The following is a 13,407-nucleotide window of genomic DNA, read 5'->3' on the forward strand; positions in this document are numbered from 1 at the left end:
CTCAGTGTGATAACTTGTTAGGATTCTTTGTTGTCCTTTGTGTGGTTGCTCCATTTCAAGCAATTGAGTCTGACTAGGCCAATTCGGTGAAATAACATGCGCTAGGACCATGAATCCATGACATTTCTGAAAAAATTATATATCCTTTTAGAAACTGCACTCGAAATATTTAAAAGAAATTCATATACCGGTACAAGAAATACACCACGAAGTCAAAGATGTGTAATGTATTTACTGCTGTTTAACGTACTATATTTTAGATTTATACGTTTGCTTTCACCTTGCCTCGTACGCAAGTATTTATGTAGTCGAGCAAGTAATAAGATAACCCCCAACTCTTGTAGGTGCTTTACTATGTAATAGAAAACGTACATGTTACGGAGTCGACAATAGTGTATATACAAGGTTTATGTATTGCTTTGTCGTTTTATGGAATCGCCAAAATTTAAAAAAAAAATCGAAATAATAGCTGAGGTTTGGCATGTTTTGTATTTTTTTTTCACATTAATCCATGCGTAGTGCATTGGAACAAGATAATCAAGATAAAAAGAGAAAAAAATCGGCTGAGGTTTTGTGCTCTAGTGTTTTTTACGTTCAAGATATAAGAATAACATCGAGTAAAACCCAATTTGTGTTATTTTTTCTTTCGTGAAATAATCTAATGTTCTTTGAAGTAGACACGACATTCGAAGACATCAAGAAGGGAAGCGATAGCGGCACTTTTCAGGCTGGCACAAAAGACGACGCGATGGAGATACGAGCCGAAGACTCATTCGACGATAAGGTGGGAGTCAATTCTAATCGGTTGTGGTTTATATCTCACGCACACATACCATTGTTGCTTCGAGTGCTCTCCTGCCTGTTCAATCAAGGAGGTACTTGTGACCAGCCAATGGATTATCCCAAGGCTCTGACACGCAGCTCCATCTTACTATCAACAACTGTTCTTGAAAGTGTGTATATTCACATGACGATGACGAATACCACTTACATGTTGAGAATAACAACACAAAAAATAGGTCATTACGCATTTTTTTCTTCTGTCTGTTTTGCAATGATAGGAAGCAATTAACCAAACATTGAGGCTAGTATATATAGCATAACTAAATATACATATTCACTGAACCACAGGACGTAATTGGTAGGCTTAAGCAGCCCACACGGATCACAATTTTTAAGCTCGTGCGTATACTAGAATATGCTGGTTTCATGTTTAGAATTAAATATTAGTCATTGTAATCGGGTATTACATTGCAAATTTTGTTCTGGCTGGCTTTAGGTGATTCCTTTATGCAGTCGTTTGACCACAGGGGGACAATCTGTAACACGAAATAAATAAATGTATGTTGAAAAATTTACGATTTTTATATTGATGGGATGTGAAGGTAGTTTGATGTTGAATGGAATGTTTATTCACTTGTTCTATTTTGTTTTTTTGTTTTTTATTAGAAATACAACACTTGGACAGCGCGTTCTTGTAAAAGGGTTGTCACACTGGACTATTTTTCCTACAACCTCCATTTGAATAATTAGAAAGTGACATCGCTTTCAGAAATCTAGATTTCTCTAAGAACACTTCATCAATGTATAACATTCGTATAAGTTTACGATATCTTAGTTCAAAATTCAACTTAGTTATGTGACGGGAAGATAATTTGATATTTGGAGTTTTGAAAAATTAGGTATTGCAACTGAAGTCGTTTCTACTGGAACTCTCAACTGTCGGCGCCGTTGAAGATCGTGAGAGACACAAAATGTCAACAATATTCCAGTCAATTTTAAATTCAAACTTTGCAATTCCCAGAGGGAAGTGATTCAAATACAAGATATTTCGCCGTTAATAATTGACCAGCGACTCATTATTGTTATTATTATTATTATCGTTATCATTATTACTATTTATATGGGACAATATTCATTGACAACAATGTATCGAGGGCAATGTTGATCGTGCTAGGTGGAAATCTGGTTCGTTAGAGCGAAGGCAGTTGGCAGTGATTAGATAATGACTGTGGACACTAACAGTGTACTTCTTGTCAATAGATAGTGATTGTGGAGAAAGCCCTTTGCATCTTTGCCCCGATGTAAGGGCGCGCACGCACGCACACTAGCTTGCTGGTGTAATGGTACCGACTTCACCTGCTAACTCAACACTCCTAAGTTCGGTCCTCGAACAAAACTGAAAAGCATCACAGTACTGGAAGTCGGTACCCCAGCCCTGGTAGGCAAGTTGCGTGTAAGGTTCCAGCGTCATATTTAAATTGGGTAATGCTTGAACTCGTAGCTGTCATCCGAAAAGCCATGTTTGTGAAACGCACGCAGATCGGCGTACACGAGTTTTGTGCTCTCATTTGGTAGTAAAATGCCTGTTGATCACGAGCTTAGCACTTGACCCAGAGAGAATAAATCGTGCACATACACTCGAGCGTTTTCGCGTATATATGCAGTGTATTAATACATACACGCGTGCGTGTGTGATTTATGTATGTTTATGTGTGTTTAGCTATAACCCTTTCGCTACATTTTCTTGTTTTATTTGTGCTTATTTATGCGCAGCGATATGATTTTTCGGCATCGTCTTCATATCCATGCGCCCGCAAAACATCGCCCTGTGTGTGCGTTGGCATAATTTATTTTGCCGAGAAGGCCAAGTGCGCGCGTATCGAGTGACGCGGACGCCATCTTCGCATTTCCAACTAGAATACTAAATCATTGGCTCCCGCGGGCAGATGGCCCGCCACTGGGCGCAGTGTCCAAACAAACGGGGTTGTGATAGCGATACCGTACTTGCTCGACCGTGATAGAGAAATTGCTATGAAAAAAGTATAGGAATGACATTCATGAACCCAGCTAACCATTAGCTTATGCACATTGGGATCCTTTTGTTTGGTAGTCCCTCTCGGCTGCATATTTCATTATGATTAAATAAAATTATCATGGTGTATGAACAAAGAAAATGCGTCAAAATATATAAATAAATTCTTAATTGATTTGTGAATTACGTATGCATCATTGTTTTGGGTTGGACTGATATCACATAATGTGTAATTTTTAGGCCTACAGTCAGATCATGAATGGACCGACAGGTACCTACAAATAGCGTTCTACGAGATAGACGTCAAAGGATCAGGTATATAATATATTCCTAAATTAGGATATGTTTGGATTCTCGTTCATTGTAGATTTTGTATCAAATATCGCAAAATATTTATTCAGCTTAACATGATAGGTGTACCTTTTTTGAACGAGGTGTTACTGAACAGGAGAGCCGATCTTCATTATAAATTTGAATTATAACGTCTACATTTGTTGCATAAGAATATATTCAGCGAGTGTTATAATACCGGCCCTTGTCACGATTATTAAATATATCATGAAACAAGTATTCTTGTGATCTGCATGATTGTATAATTCGAATTTTAAGTCTGCATAATGTATCTCTTTAAAATGACTGTATCCTTAACGAGACTAAGAGTAAAATGTAAAGTTGTGTGAACGAATAATTTGCGTACGATATGTATGCAAAAAAAATCGTTTTTCGTCGTCTAGACTTTGTGCTAATATTCTCGCAGGGTAGCAAAAATCTGTATTTTTTTTATTTTCTTGCATTGTTTGGATTTTCATAAATAGATGACGCTGTATTATTTGAAATTTGGATCATTCGAAAAAACAAGTTCGTTTGGGGCATACCGGATCCAAGGTAAAACGAATAATATTAGGTACGTTGAGCACCCCACCCCCTCCGCCCACCTCCACCGTGACGTCATAGGAAATCCAGAGGGGGTAGAGTGAGAGGTGGAAGAAAATGTAAACTTTAAAGAAAACTATGCATGTATGGTAAACTTTAAAATTACACTGATGTTCACATGATACTGAAATTACTTAGTATCACTTCCTTATCCTCAAATTATCAGTATATGAGATATGGCCGCCAGAAAAGTTATAACAATGCTTTCCATGCTTTCACATTAGGTGGATTATATTAATATGACGAGTTATCAGATGGGATGACATGTCAGTTTATATGTTGACCAGGTAGATGAGGAAGAAATCATACTGTTGATACACACCAACTAGCTGAATATAAACCCAGTAGTAATGACACATAAAAGCATCATATGGTTTTTATTATATTGCATTTTGGATTTGCGTGGATTTTGTATGTAGACCTTTATCTCCACCAAGCTCAGTTATGTTTTAACCGTATTCTTTGGTCTGTTTATTTGCAATTGAATGAAAATTTCAGGAAATGTTGCTAATAGTTACTTTCAAAATGACGGCTGCATACATATCCAGATGACCGAGTATTGTGTGTGCCACATAATTCAATCCATTTCTTTCTAAGCTCTTTATCTTTGGGTAGTGAAAAGAAATGTATATCCCTTTAATCAGAAGATGGAGCCTCGCTCCACACACTGGTGTGCGAGTGACTGACAGCTCTCGACCCGCGGAACCCCCCTGGTCTCGATATTTCCGTTGACGTCATCATCTACCTGCGCAGTGGAGATGTTTTCTGGCTCTCCCTCACCCCCCCCCCCGCTAACGTACCTTATAGTATTCGTTTTACCTTGGGTTGAATATTGTACCAGAAATTACGTTCTTGTATCCAATGTTTGTATTACTTCGCAAATGCCTGTACCATTGTTTGGCCTCGCTACTTCTTCACTCTATCACCGTTTTTACATCAGTTTACACAACTTGTATTTTTTAAATTCGTGACCGTTAAATATATTGTAGACTGGCGTATTTTTAGGTTTGTTTTATGTGAGCGTGTTGGAGTAGTCTAAAATATTTGTTGCCTTCTTGTTTGCGTAGCCTACTATCTCTGCCCATGTCTCCCCTGTCTACCGGCTTGTCTGGTCCTCCTGGCTTCTGCTTCATTAGTTCACTGGTCTTGCCCCTCACCCTCTCTCCCCCTGCCAGCCAGCCCACCCGCCACCCCCAACCCCAACCCCCTCCTCCCAGCTCTGCCTACCTTCCCGCCAACACCCTTGCCAACTTACTTACCTATTCGCTATCCTCTCCCTACCAGCCTGTCTCTATACCCGTCACTCCGTGCCATACTGGCAGCCTGGCCAACTCTTGCTTAAAATCCCCCCCCCCCCAACGGAAACAAGATGGACAACTTTTATTGTATTGAAAGGGTGTTTAATCTTTAGTTTAAATTGGGAATAACGTATTTCGGTTTAATGTTCGTCAAACCACAAGCTAGGAACTCAGTCTTCGTAAAAAATTAAAATTTTCGATAGAATAAAATCCTTGGGAATTTATGAAGGACTGATCCAACGTGACTTTGATCCTATGACCGTAATCCCAGCGTTGACTTTTGTCCATAGGTCAACGTAGACTTTGAATTTTTTCATCATGCTCCAGTGTTTGAATTCCACATATGTGTGACCCAACTCGGTATCTATATATTCTAGCGTTTGATTTATATGTACGAGATACTTGACAGTTTGGAAAGAGCTGTTGGATTTTTTTTTTCATCCTGTTCTTTGCATTTTGTATATATGTTGTCATCGTATACTTTGAATTTTATTTCCATTCTGCTTCAGCATTTGAATTTCGTATATTTTTTCCATCCAACACGTTATATTTTGATTGTGGTACGGTAACATGACTTGAGTCTTTGAAATTTGTCTTGTCATCATCTTACTTTTGGTAGTTAAGTTATCCCAGCGTTTGAAAATTTGCCTGTCGGTGGTCAGTGTGAGTGGTATTCATCTATAATAAATTCTCCCTCTTCCTAAATTCTGCATACATATAATAATGCATTTGAAGAATGGAAAAGTTAACTGAACAATTTTTTTTGTTTTTTTCGCAATTAATTTCTATACTTCGGCGAGTTGGGCAGTTGCCCGACGCATACATGTTTACATTTAGCAGCTACGAGAGGACGTAGATAATTTTGTTCAGATTTGGGGAGGAAAGAGCCTAATTCTCGAGTTCTCAACAGACCCTATGGTAAGGCGATATTGTCTGTGTTGATATACTTTTCTTGGTAATAAGAGTAGAGTTTCCACCACATCCTTGCGTGTTTCTGCCTGTTTTGTTTATAACGTCGGGTTTGGGGTGTACTCTGGGCCAAGGCCGTGGTTGGCGCTTGGGCCGATTGTGAAAATAAGATTAGTGAAGAGAAAACAAGACGAATACTCGCAGGCAGTAGGCAAAAAAGAAAAAAAAAGACAGAATATCTATGTTCACGCGAGCAAACAGGATCGACGCAAAGAGATAAATAAAGTGGAATAAAGCCGTTGAGAAAATAAACAATCTTCAGGGGTTGAAAGACAGTTTGCCAAATGCTGCCACATTTGGATGTGGAAAAGACGGACGGGTTGGGTAGATGTCGAGTTTTCATTTTGTTTGTTTAATTGTCTCCTTGTTTCTGTGTGTGTGTGGAACACTCCGTGTTATAAGACCTGTTTATTGGAAAATCATAAGTAATGTAGCTTTTTGTCCAGTAATATGTAGGTAAGAAAATATGCATGCGTGTATAGAAGAGAAAGAAACTAGTACGTAAAGAAAAACACCAAAGAAGTCAAAACTAGATCTATGTTTTGAGAAATCTGACGATGTAGGACTTCCAACACACGAAAAAAGAGAAAATAAAATGGGAAAGAAAATGTTGGAATAAAAACTATTGGCAACTGATTAAGATAAAATTGTCGACTTTGTAAAATGTTGTCATTGTGGGGCGGAAGCTCATTAAGCAGTAGTGTATTGCGATTTTTTTTTTTTTTTTTTTTTAATAATTGTTACAAGTGGAAGAAAGAACATTCTGGAATACCAAATAAACATAATGACGCGCTAGACAATTCCAAGTGTGTGCAAATACTCCAAATGTGTCGGGAAGAGAGGCATCACAAATATCAGTCAAGTTGAAGTGAGGGTAGAGGGCTCAACAGAACAAGTGGAGTTCATATTTCAACTTAATGAATGGCTGAGCGGGCTAGAGCGTCGCTACTTGTGTCGATGATCGAGGTTGAGGGTAGTTCGAACCCTGCCACGGGTGAGTTGGACCAAGGGCATGGTTCGTTAAATTCCACGTTACAAAGGCCTCTGTAAGGGGCACCATCCTAGGCTCCTGATAGTATAGTTAAACCGATTCAGTCAAGTTATTCTTATGTTGTTAATAAACAAGTACATACACACATATACCAAAGGCTTTTTCCTCCTACACGGGGGGTAGCCAAAAAGAAAAAGGCATAGAAACCACTCCCACCCATTTAATTTCCTATATATTCCACTCCCCTCCACCCTCCTCCCTCCCTCTTATCTTGGCACCTCCTGGATGACGGGTCATCCCTGCATCCTGCCCACTGCCCTGGGTCAGAAGCAGTGACGCAAGACCCGGCTCATCCACATCAAGGCCGCTTCATAAACAAGTAATACATGATAAATGGAAAGACATAGCTGGAGGCTAATAAGACGGGAAGTTGAAAGAATTACAAAAATAAAAAGAATGTTGTTCAAGAAACGAGCAATGAAAACGAAAGATGCCAAGTAACGAGATGTGATAACGATCAAAATAGAGAACGCAAATCTCGCATCACAAGAGTCGTTTGAATGGCAAAGACAAATTAGGAAAAACGAGAATGAGGAATGTAAGGCGAGGCAGAAGTAACAGGGCAGGGAAAATAAACGTAGGCCTAAAATCAAAACACGACGCTGTTGCTCCCCACAAAGATGAGTGATGAGATAGTGGGGAGTATCCAAATGAAGAAATATTTAGAGAACTTAATGAAGGGAGATGGATTCAAAGTTGTGAAAAATATCAAGGGTAAAGATAATAGTGAATAGCATTGCGTCATAACCTTCATTCCTTTCATTAGAAAAGCTAAATTTGATACAATCATGAAGATAATCATATGACAGATATTAAGTACCCCTCTGTGTCAAAAAAGACTGGAGCAAGTTTTCTATAAAAATATTGACGTATTTGGGAATTTAAAAAAAATGCATTTATATGATGTGGCGTCACTGTTTTCTTGAGCAATTTCCACCGGAGTTCCCTCTCTTCCTCTTTATTCCTTCCCTACAATCCCTCTTCTTACTCTTCCACTCTCTTCTGTTCCACACAATTCTTTCCCTACGCATTCTCCCGATCGTCTCTTGCACCTGTTCACTTCTTCATTCTCCCACTCCCGACTCGCTCCCACTCCCATCTCACTCCCACTCCCATCTCACTCCCACTCCCATCTCACTCCCACTCCCATCTCACTCCCACTCCCATCTCACTCCCACTCCCATCTCACTCCCATCTCACTCCCACTCCCATCTCACTCCCACTCCCATCTCACTCCCACTCCCATCTCACTCCCACTCCCATCTCTCTCCCACTCCACCTCTCCCACTCACTCCCACCTCACATTCCCACTCCCACCTCACACTCACACTTCACACTCACACTTCACTCCCACTACCACCTCACACTCACTCCCGCCTCGTACTTCCATTCCCACCTCACTCGCACTCCCACCTCACTCCCATCTCACTCCCACTACCAAGTCAATTCCACTCCCGACTCAATCCCACCTCACTCCCACTCCCAACTCACTCCCGCTTCACTCCTACTACCACCTCACTTCCACTCCCACCTTACTCCCACTCATACCTCACTCCCACTCATACCTCACTCCCACTCTCACCTCACTCCCACTCTCACCTCACTCATACTCACACTCCCACCTCACTCACACTCCCACCTCACTCACACTCCCATTTCACACTCCCACCTCACTCCTACTCCCACCTCACTCACACTCCACTCCTACCACCACGTCAATCCCACTCCAGACTCTCTCCCACTACCACCTTACTTCCACTCCCACCTCACTCACACTCCCAACTCACTCCCACTCCCAACTCACTCCCACTCCCACCTCACTCACACTCTCACCTCACTCACACTCCCACCTCACTCACACTCTCACCTCACTCACACTCTCACCTCACTCACACTCTCACCTCATTCCCACCTCACTCCCACCACCACGTCAATTCCACTCCCGACTCCCACTACCACCTCACTCCCACTATCACCTCACCCCCACTACCATTTCACTTCCACCCCACTCCCACCTCACTCCCACTCCCACCTCACTCCCACTCCCACCTCACTCACACTCCCACCTCACTCACACTCTCACCTCACTCACACTCTCACCTCACTCACACTCTCACCTCACTCACACTCTCACCTCATTCCCACCTCACTCCCACCACCACGTCAATTCCACTCCCACTACCACCTCACTCCCACTATCACCTCACCCCCACTACCACTTCACTTCCACCTCACTCTCACTCACACCTCACTCCCACTCCCACCTCACTCCCTCCTTCGTTTTCTCCCTGCATTCTTTCTCTTGTATTCCACTTCTATTCCACTTTCTCCTCCTTATCCACTCCCTTTTCTCCATCTTCCACCCTATTCCACTCCTCTCCCTCTTCCTATTCTACTCTTCCATCTTCCTATTCTACTCCCTTTCTTCCCTCTCTCCTATTCTACCCCTCTTCTTCCTCCCCATTCAAATCCCTTTTGTCTTATTCCTCCCCATTGTTCCCCCACTTCCCCCATTTCCCCCAACTCCTCTCCCTCACCACTCCCCAATGTATTCCTTCCAAACCCCTTTTCCTTTCCCGATCGTTCACCCCCACACATTCTCCCCTACCTTCCCCCTCCTTCCACACCCCCTCTCTCTCCCCACCTTCCCCCTCCCACCACACTCCCCTCCCTCCCCCACCTTCCCACCTCCTTTCCACACCCACCCTCTCTCCCCACCCTTCCCTCCGTCCTTCCCACACCCCATCTGCTCCCCATACTCTCCCCACCTTTCCTCCCCCTCCTTCCACACCCCCTCTCGTCCCTCACCTTGCCCCCCTCGCCCACCACACTCCCCTCCCTCTCCCCACACCTCTCCCTCACCTCTCCCCACCTTTCCCCCTCCCACCACACTCACTCATTCCCCTCCCTCTCCCCCATCTTTCCTTCCCCTCCCTCTCCTACCACCTTCTTCTCCCTCTCCCACCCCACCTTCCCCCCCCCTCTCCAGTCCCCACCTTCCCCCCCTCCCTCTCCCCACTTTCCCCCTCCCTCTATCCACTTTCCCCCTCCCTCTATCCACTTTCCCCCTCCCTCTATCCACTTTCCCCCTCCCTCTCCCCACCTTTCCCCTCCCTCGTTCCCCCCTCTCCTTTCCACCTTTCTTCTCCTCTCTCTCCTCAGGTCTCCCACCTTTTTCACCTTTCCCCTCCCTCTCCCCACCTTTCCCCTCCCTCTCCCCACCTTTCCCCTCCCTCTCCCCACCTTTCCCCTCCCTCTCCCCACCTTTCCCCTTCCGACCACTCCCCACCTTCTTCCCCCTTTCCCCCTCCCTCTCCCCACCTTTCCCCTCCCTCTCCCCACCTTTCCCCTCCCTCTCCCCACCTTTCCCCTCCCTCTCCCCACCTTTCCCCTCCCTCTCCCCACCTTTCCCCTCCCTCTCCCCACCTTTCCCCTCCCTCTCCCCACCTTTCCCCTCCCTCTCCCCACCTTTTTCTTCCTCTCTCTCCCCCTCCCCACTTTTCTCCCCCCCCCTCTCCCCGACCTTTCCCCTCCCTCTCCCACCTCCCCACCTTTTCTTCCCCTCCCTCACTCGTCCCCACCTTTTCCCCCCCCTCTCCACCCACCTTTCCCTCCCCTCCCACCTCCCTCTTTCCCACCTTACCCCCTCCCTCTCCCCATCTTTCCCCTCCCTCTCCCCACCTTTCCCCTCCCTCTCCCCACCTTTCCCCTCCCTCTCCCCACCTTTCCCCTCCCTCTCCCCACCTTTCCGTTACCAACCCACCCTCCCTCCCTCTCCCCACCTTAAACCCTCCCCCTCTCTCCCCACCTTACCGTACCCCCCACTCTCCCCACCCCTTATTATATCCCTCCCTCTCTCCCCACCTTTCCCCTCCCTCTCCCCACCTTTCCCCTCCCTCTCCCCACCTTTCCCCTCCCTCTCCCCACCTTTCCCCTCTCGCTCCCCACCTTTCCCCTCTCGCTCCCCACCTTTCCCATCTCGCCTCTTCCGCCCCACACCTTTCCTATCACTCTCTCGCTCCCCACCTTCCCCCTCCCGCCCCGCCCCTCCCCACCTTTCCCCTCACTCTCCCCACCTTCCCCCTCTCGCTCCCCACCTTTCCCCTCTCGCTCCCCACCTTCCCCCTCTCGCTCCCCACCTTCCCCCTCTCGCTCCCCACCTTCCCCCCCTCCCTCACTATTCACCCCTCCCTCCCCACCTCCCCCCCTCCCCACCTTCCCCCTCCCTCCCCACCATCTCCCCTCCCTTCCACACACCTTTCCCCCTCCCCCCTCCCCCACTTCGCCCCTCTCCCTCCCCCACTTCCCCCTCCCTCCCTCACATTCCACATTTCCCTCCCCTCCCTCCCCACCTTCACCCCTCTCTCCCCCTCCCTCGTCCCCACCTTCCCCCTCTCACGCCCTCCCTCCCACCACCGTTCCCCTCTCCCCCTCCCCTCCCTCACACCTTCCCCCTCCCTCCCCACCTTAACCCCTCTTCCCTCCCCACCTTCCCCCTCTTCCCTCCCCCCTCCCCACCTTCCCCCTCTCCCCCGCGCCCTCCCCACCTTCCCCCTCCTCCCCCCCTCGCCCACCTATCCCCCTCTCCCCTCCCTCCCCACCTTCCCCCTCTCCCCTCCCTCCTCTCCCCCTCTCCCCTCCCTCCCCACCTTCCCCCTCTCCCCTCCCGTCCCCCCCCCCACCTTTTTCCCCCCCCCCTCTCCCTCCCTCCCCACCTTCCCCCTCTCCCTCCCTCCCCACCTTCCCCCTCTCCATTCCTCCCCACCTTCCCCCTCTCCCTCCCCACCTTCCCCCTCTCCCTCCCTCCCCCCACCGAAACCCCGACCCAGAGCAGATCGCTAAACATAGACATTACCATGTTTCCTCCCCTATCATGACTCATTATCTCCCATCCGATGTCCCCCTTATCTCCCATACGTGTCACCTGCCCCCGTTCCGGGCCTTCTGTCTCCGCCCTTATCTTTCCAGAGATCTCCGGGAACTCGCTCGCTCCCTCGCCCGCCTGGTCTCCAGGTTTCCGGGGGTTGGAAAGGTCTTCCACCTTGCTCCACCCTCCCACCACAACACACACACAACACACTTCAAGGGAGATCAGCAGAGGCTTCGGGTCTCTTCGGGTTCTCTCTTCCCTTATTTTCTCCGAGGTCCTTTTTTTTCTCCTTCCTTTTTTTCTGGCCATCCTCTTTTTTCTCTCCCTCTTTTTCTTTTTCTCCTCTTTTTCTCTCCTCTTTTTCTCTCCTCTCTATCTCTCTCTATCCTCTTTCTCTTCCCTTGTCTCCTGACATCCTACACTCCTCTCTCCTCTCTCCTCATCTCTCCTCTCGTCTCTCCTTCCTCCTCTATTCTCTCTCCTCCGCACTCTCTCTCCTCTCTCTCTCTCGCTCTCTCTCCTCTCCCTCTCATCCTCTCCTCTCTCCCGCTCTCGTCCTCTCCCCTCTCCTCCTCTCCTCGCCTCTCCTCTCCCACTCCTCCCTCTCATCTCTCCACGTCCTCTCTCTCTCTCCTCTCTCTCCTCTCCTCTCTCCTCCTCTCCTCTCGCTCTGCTCTCATTCCTCTTCTCTCTCTCACCTCCTCTCTCTCTCCTCCTCCTCTCTCTCTCTCTGGTCACTCTCCCTCCTCTCCTCTCCTCTCTCTCTCCTCTCCCACTCTCTCGTCCTCCTCTCCGTCTCTACATCCTCTCTCTCCCTCCTCTTTCCCCTCTCTCCTCTCTCCTCTCACTCTCGTCCCATCCCCTCTCTCCTCTCTCTCTCAACCGCCCCTCTCCTCTCTCTTCTCTCTCACCCTCGTCTCCCTCTCTCTCCCCTCCCCCCTCTCCTCTCTCTCTTTCCTCTCTCCCCTTCTCTCACTCTTCCCCCCTCTCGTCCATCACTCTCTACCCTCTCGCTCTCTCGCTCTCCCCTCTCCCCCCTCTCCCCCTCTCCTTCTCACTCTCTCCCCTCTCTTCCCCGCCTCGTCTCCCCTCTCTCCCCTCTCTCCCTCCTCTCCTCTCGCTCCTCACTCCCCTCTCTCTCTCGCTCTCTTCTCTCCTCTCTCCCCTCTCCTCTCCTCATCTCCTCTTCTCCCTTTCTCCTTCTCACCTTCACCCTTTCTCCTCTCCTCGCTCCCCTCTCTTACTTTATTCCCCTTTTCTTTTCCCTCGTATCTTCTTTCTCCTCTTTCTCTCCTCTCCTCTCTCACTCCACTTCTCTCTCTCTCCCCTCCCTCTCCACTTCTCTCTTCTCCCGCGCTCTTCCTCATCCTCTCGTCTCCGCTCCTCTCTCACTCCTCCTTCATCACCTCTCCTCTCTTCTCCTCTCACATCTTCTTTCTCTTCCTCTCCTCTCACCCGTTTCAGTCCTCTG

The 13,407-nt window shown here is 47.2% G+C and overlaps 1 protein-coding gene across 1 annotated transcript in view; it reads left to right on the forward strand.

The window, feature by feature from the left end:
- Positions 1–275: 275 nt before the first annotated feature.
- LOC143040892 (uncharacterized) overlaps positions 276–13,407 on the forward strand; it is a 94,397-nt gene continuing 81,265 nt past the window's right edge. Inside the window, exon 1 of the mRNA XM_076212338.1 lies at positions 276–784. Coding sequence (XP_076068453.1) covers positions 662–784 — 123 coding nt within the window. The 5' untranslated portion in view covers positions 276–661. The remainder of the gene's footprint in view (positions 785–13,407) is intronic.

Source organism: Oratosquilla oratoria, chromosome 29, assembly GCF_046742065.1.
Source record: "Oratosquilla oratoria isolate Oo_2021 chromosome 29, ASM4674206v1, whole genome shotgun sequence".
NCBI lineage: Eukaryota > Metazoa > Arthropoda > Malacostraca > Stomatopoda > Squillidae > Oratosquilla > Oratosquilla oratoria.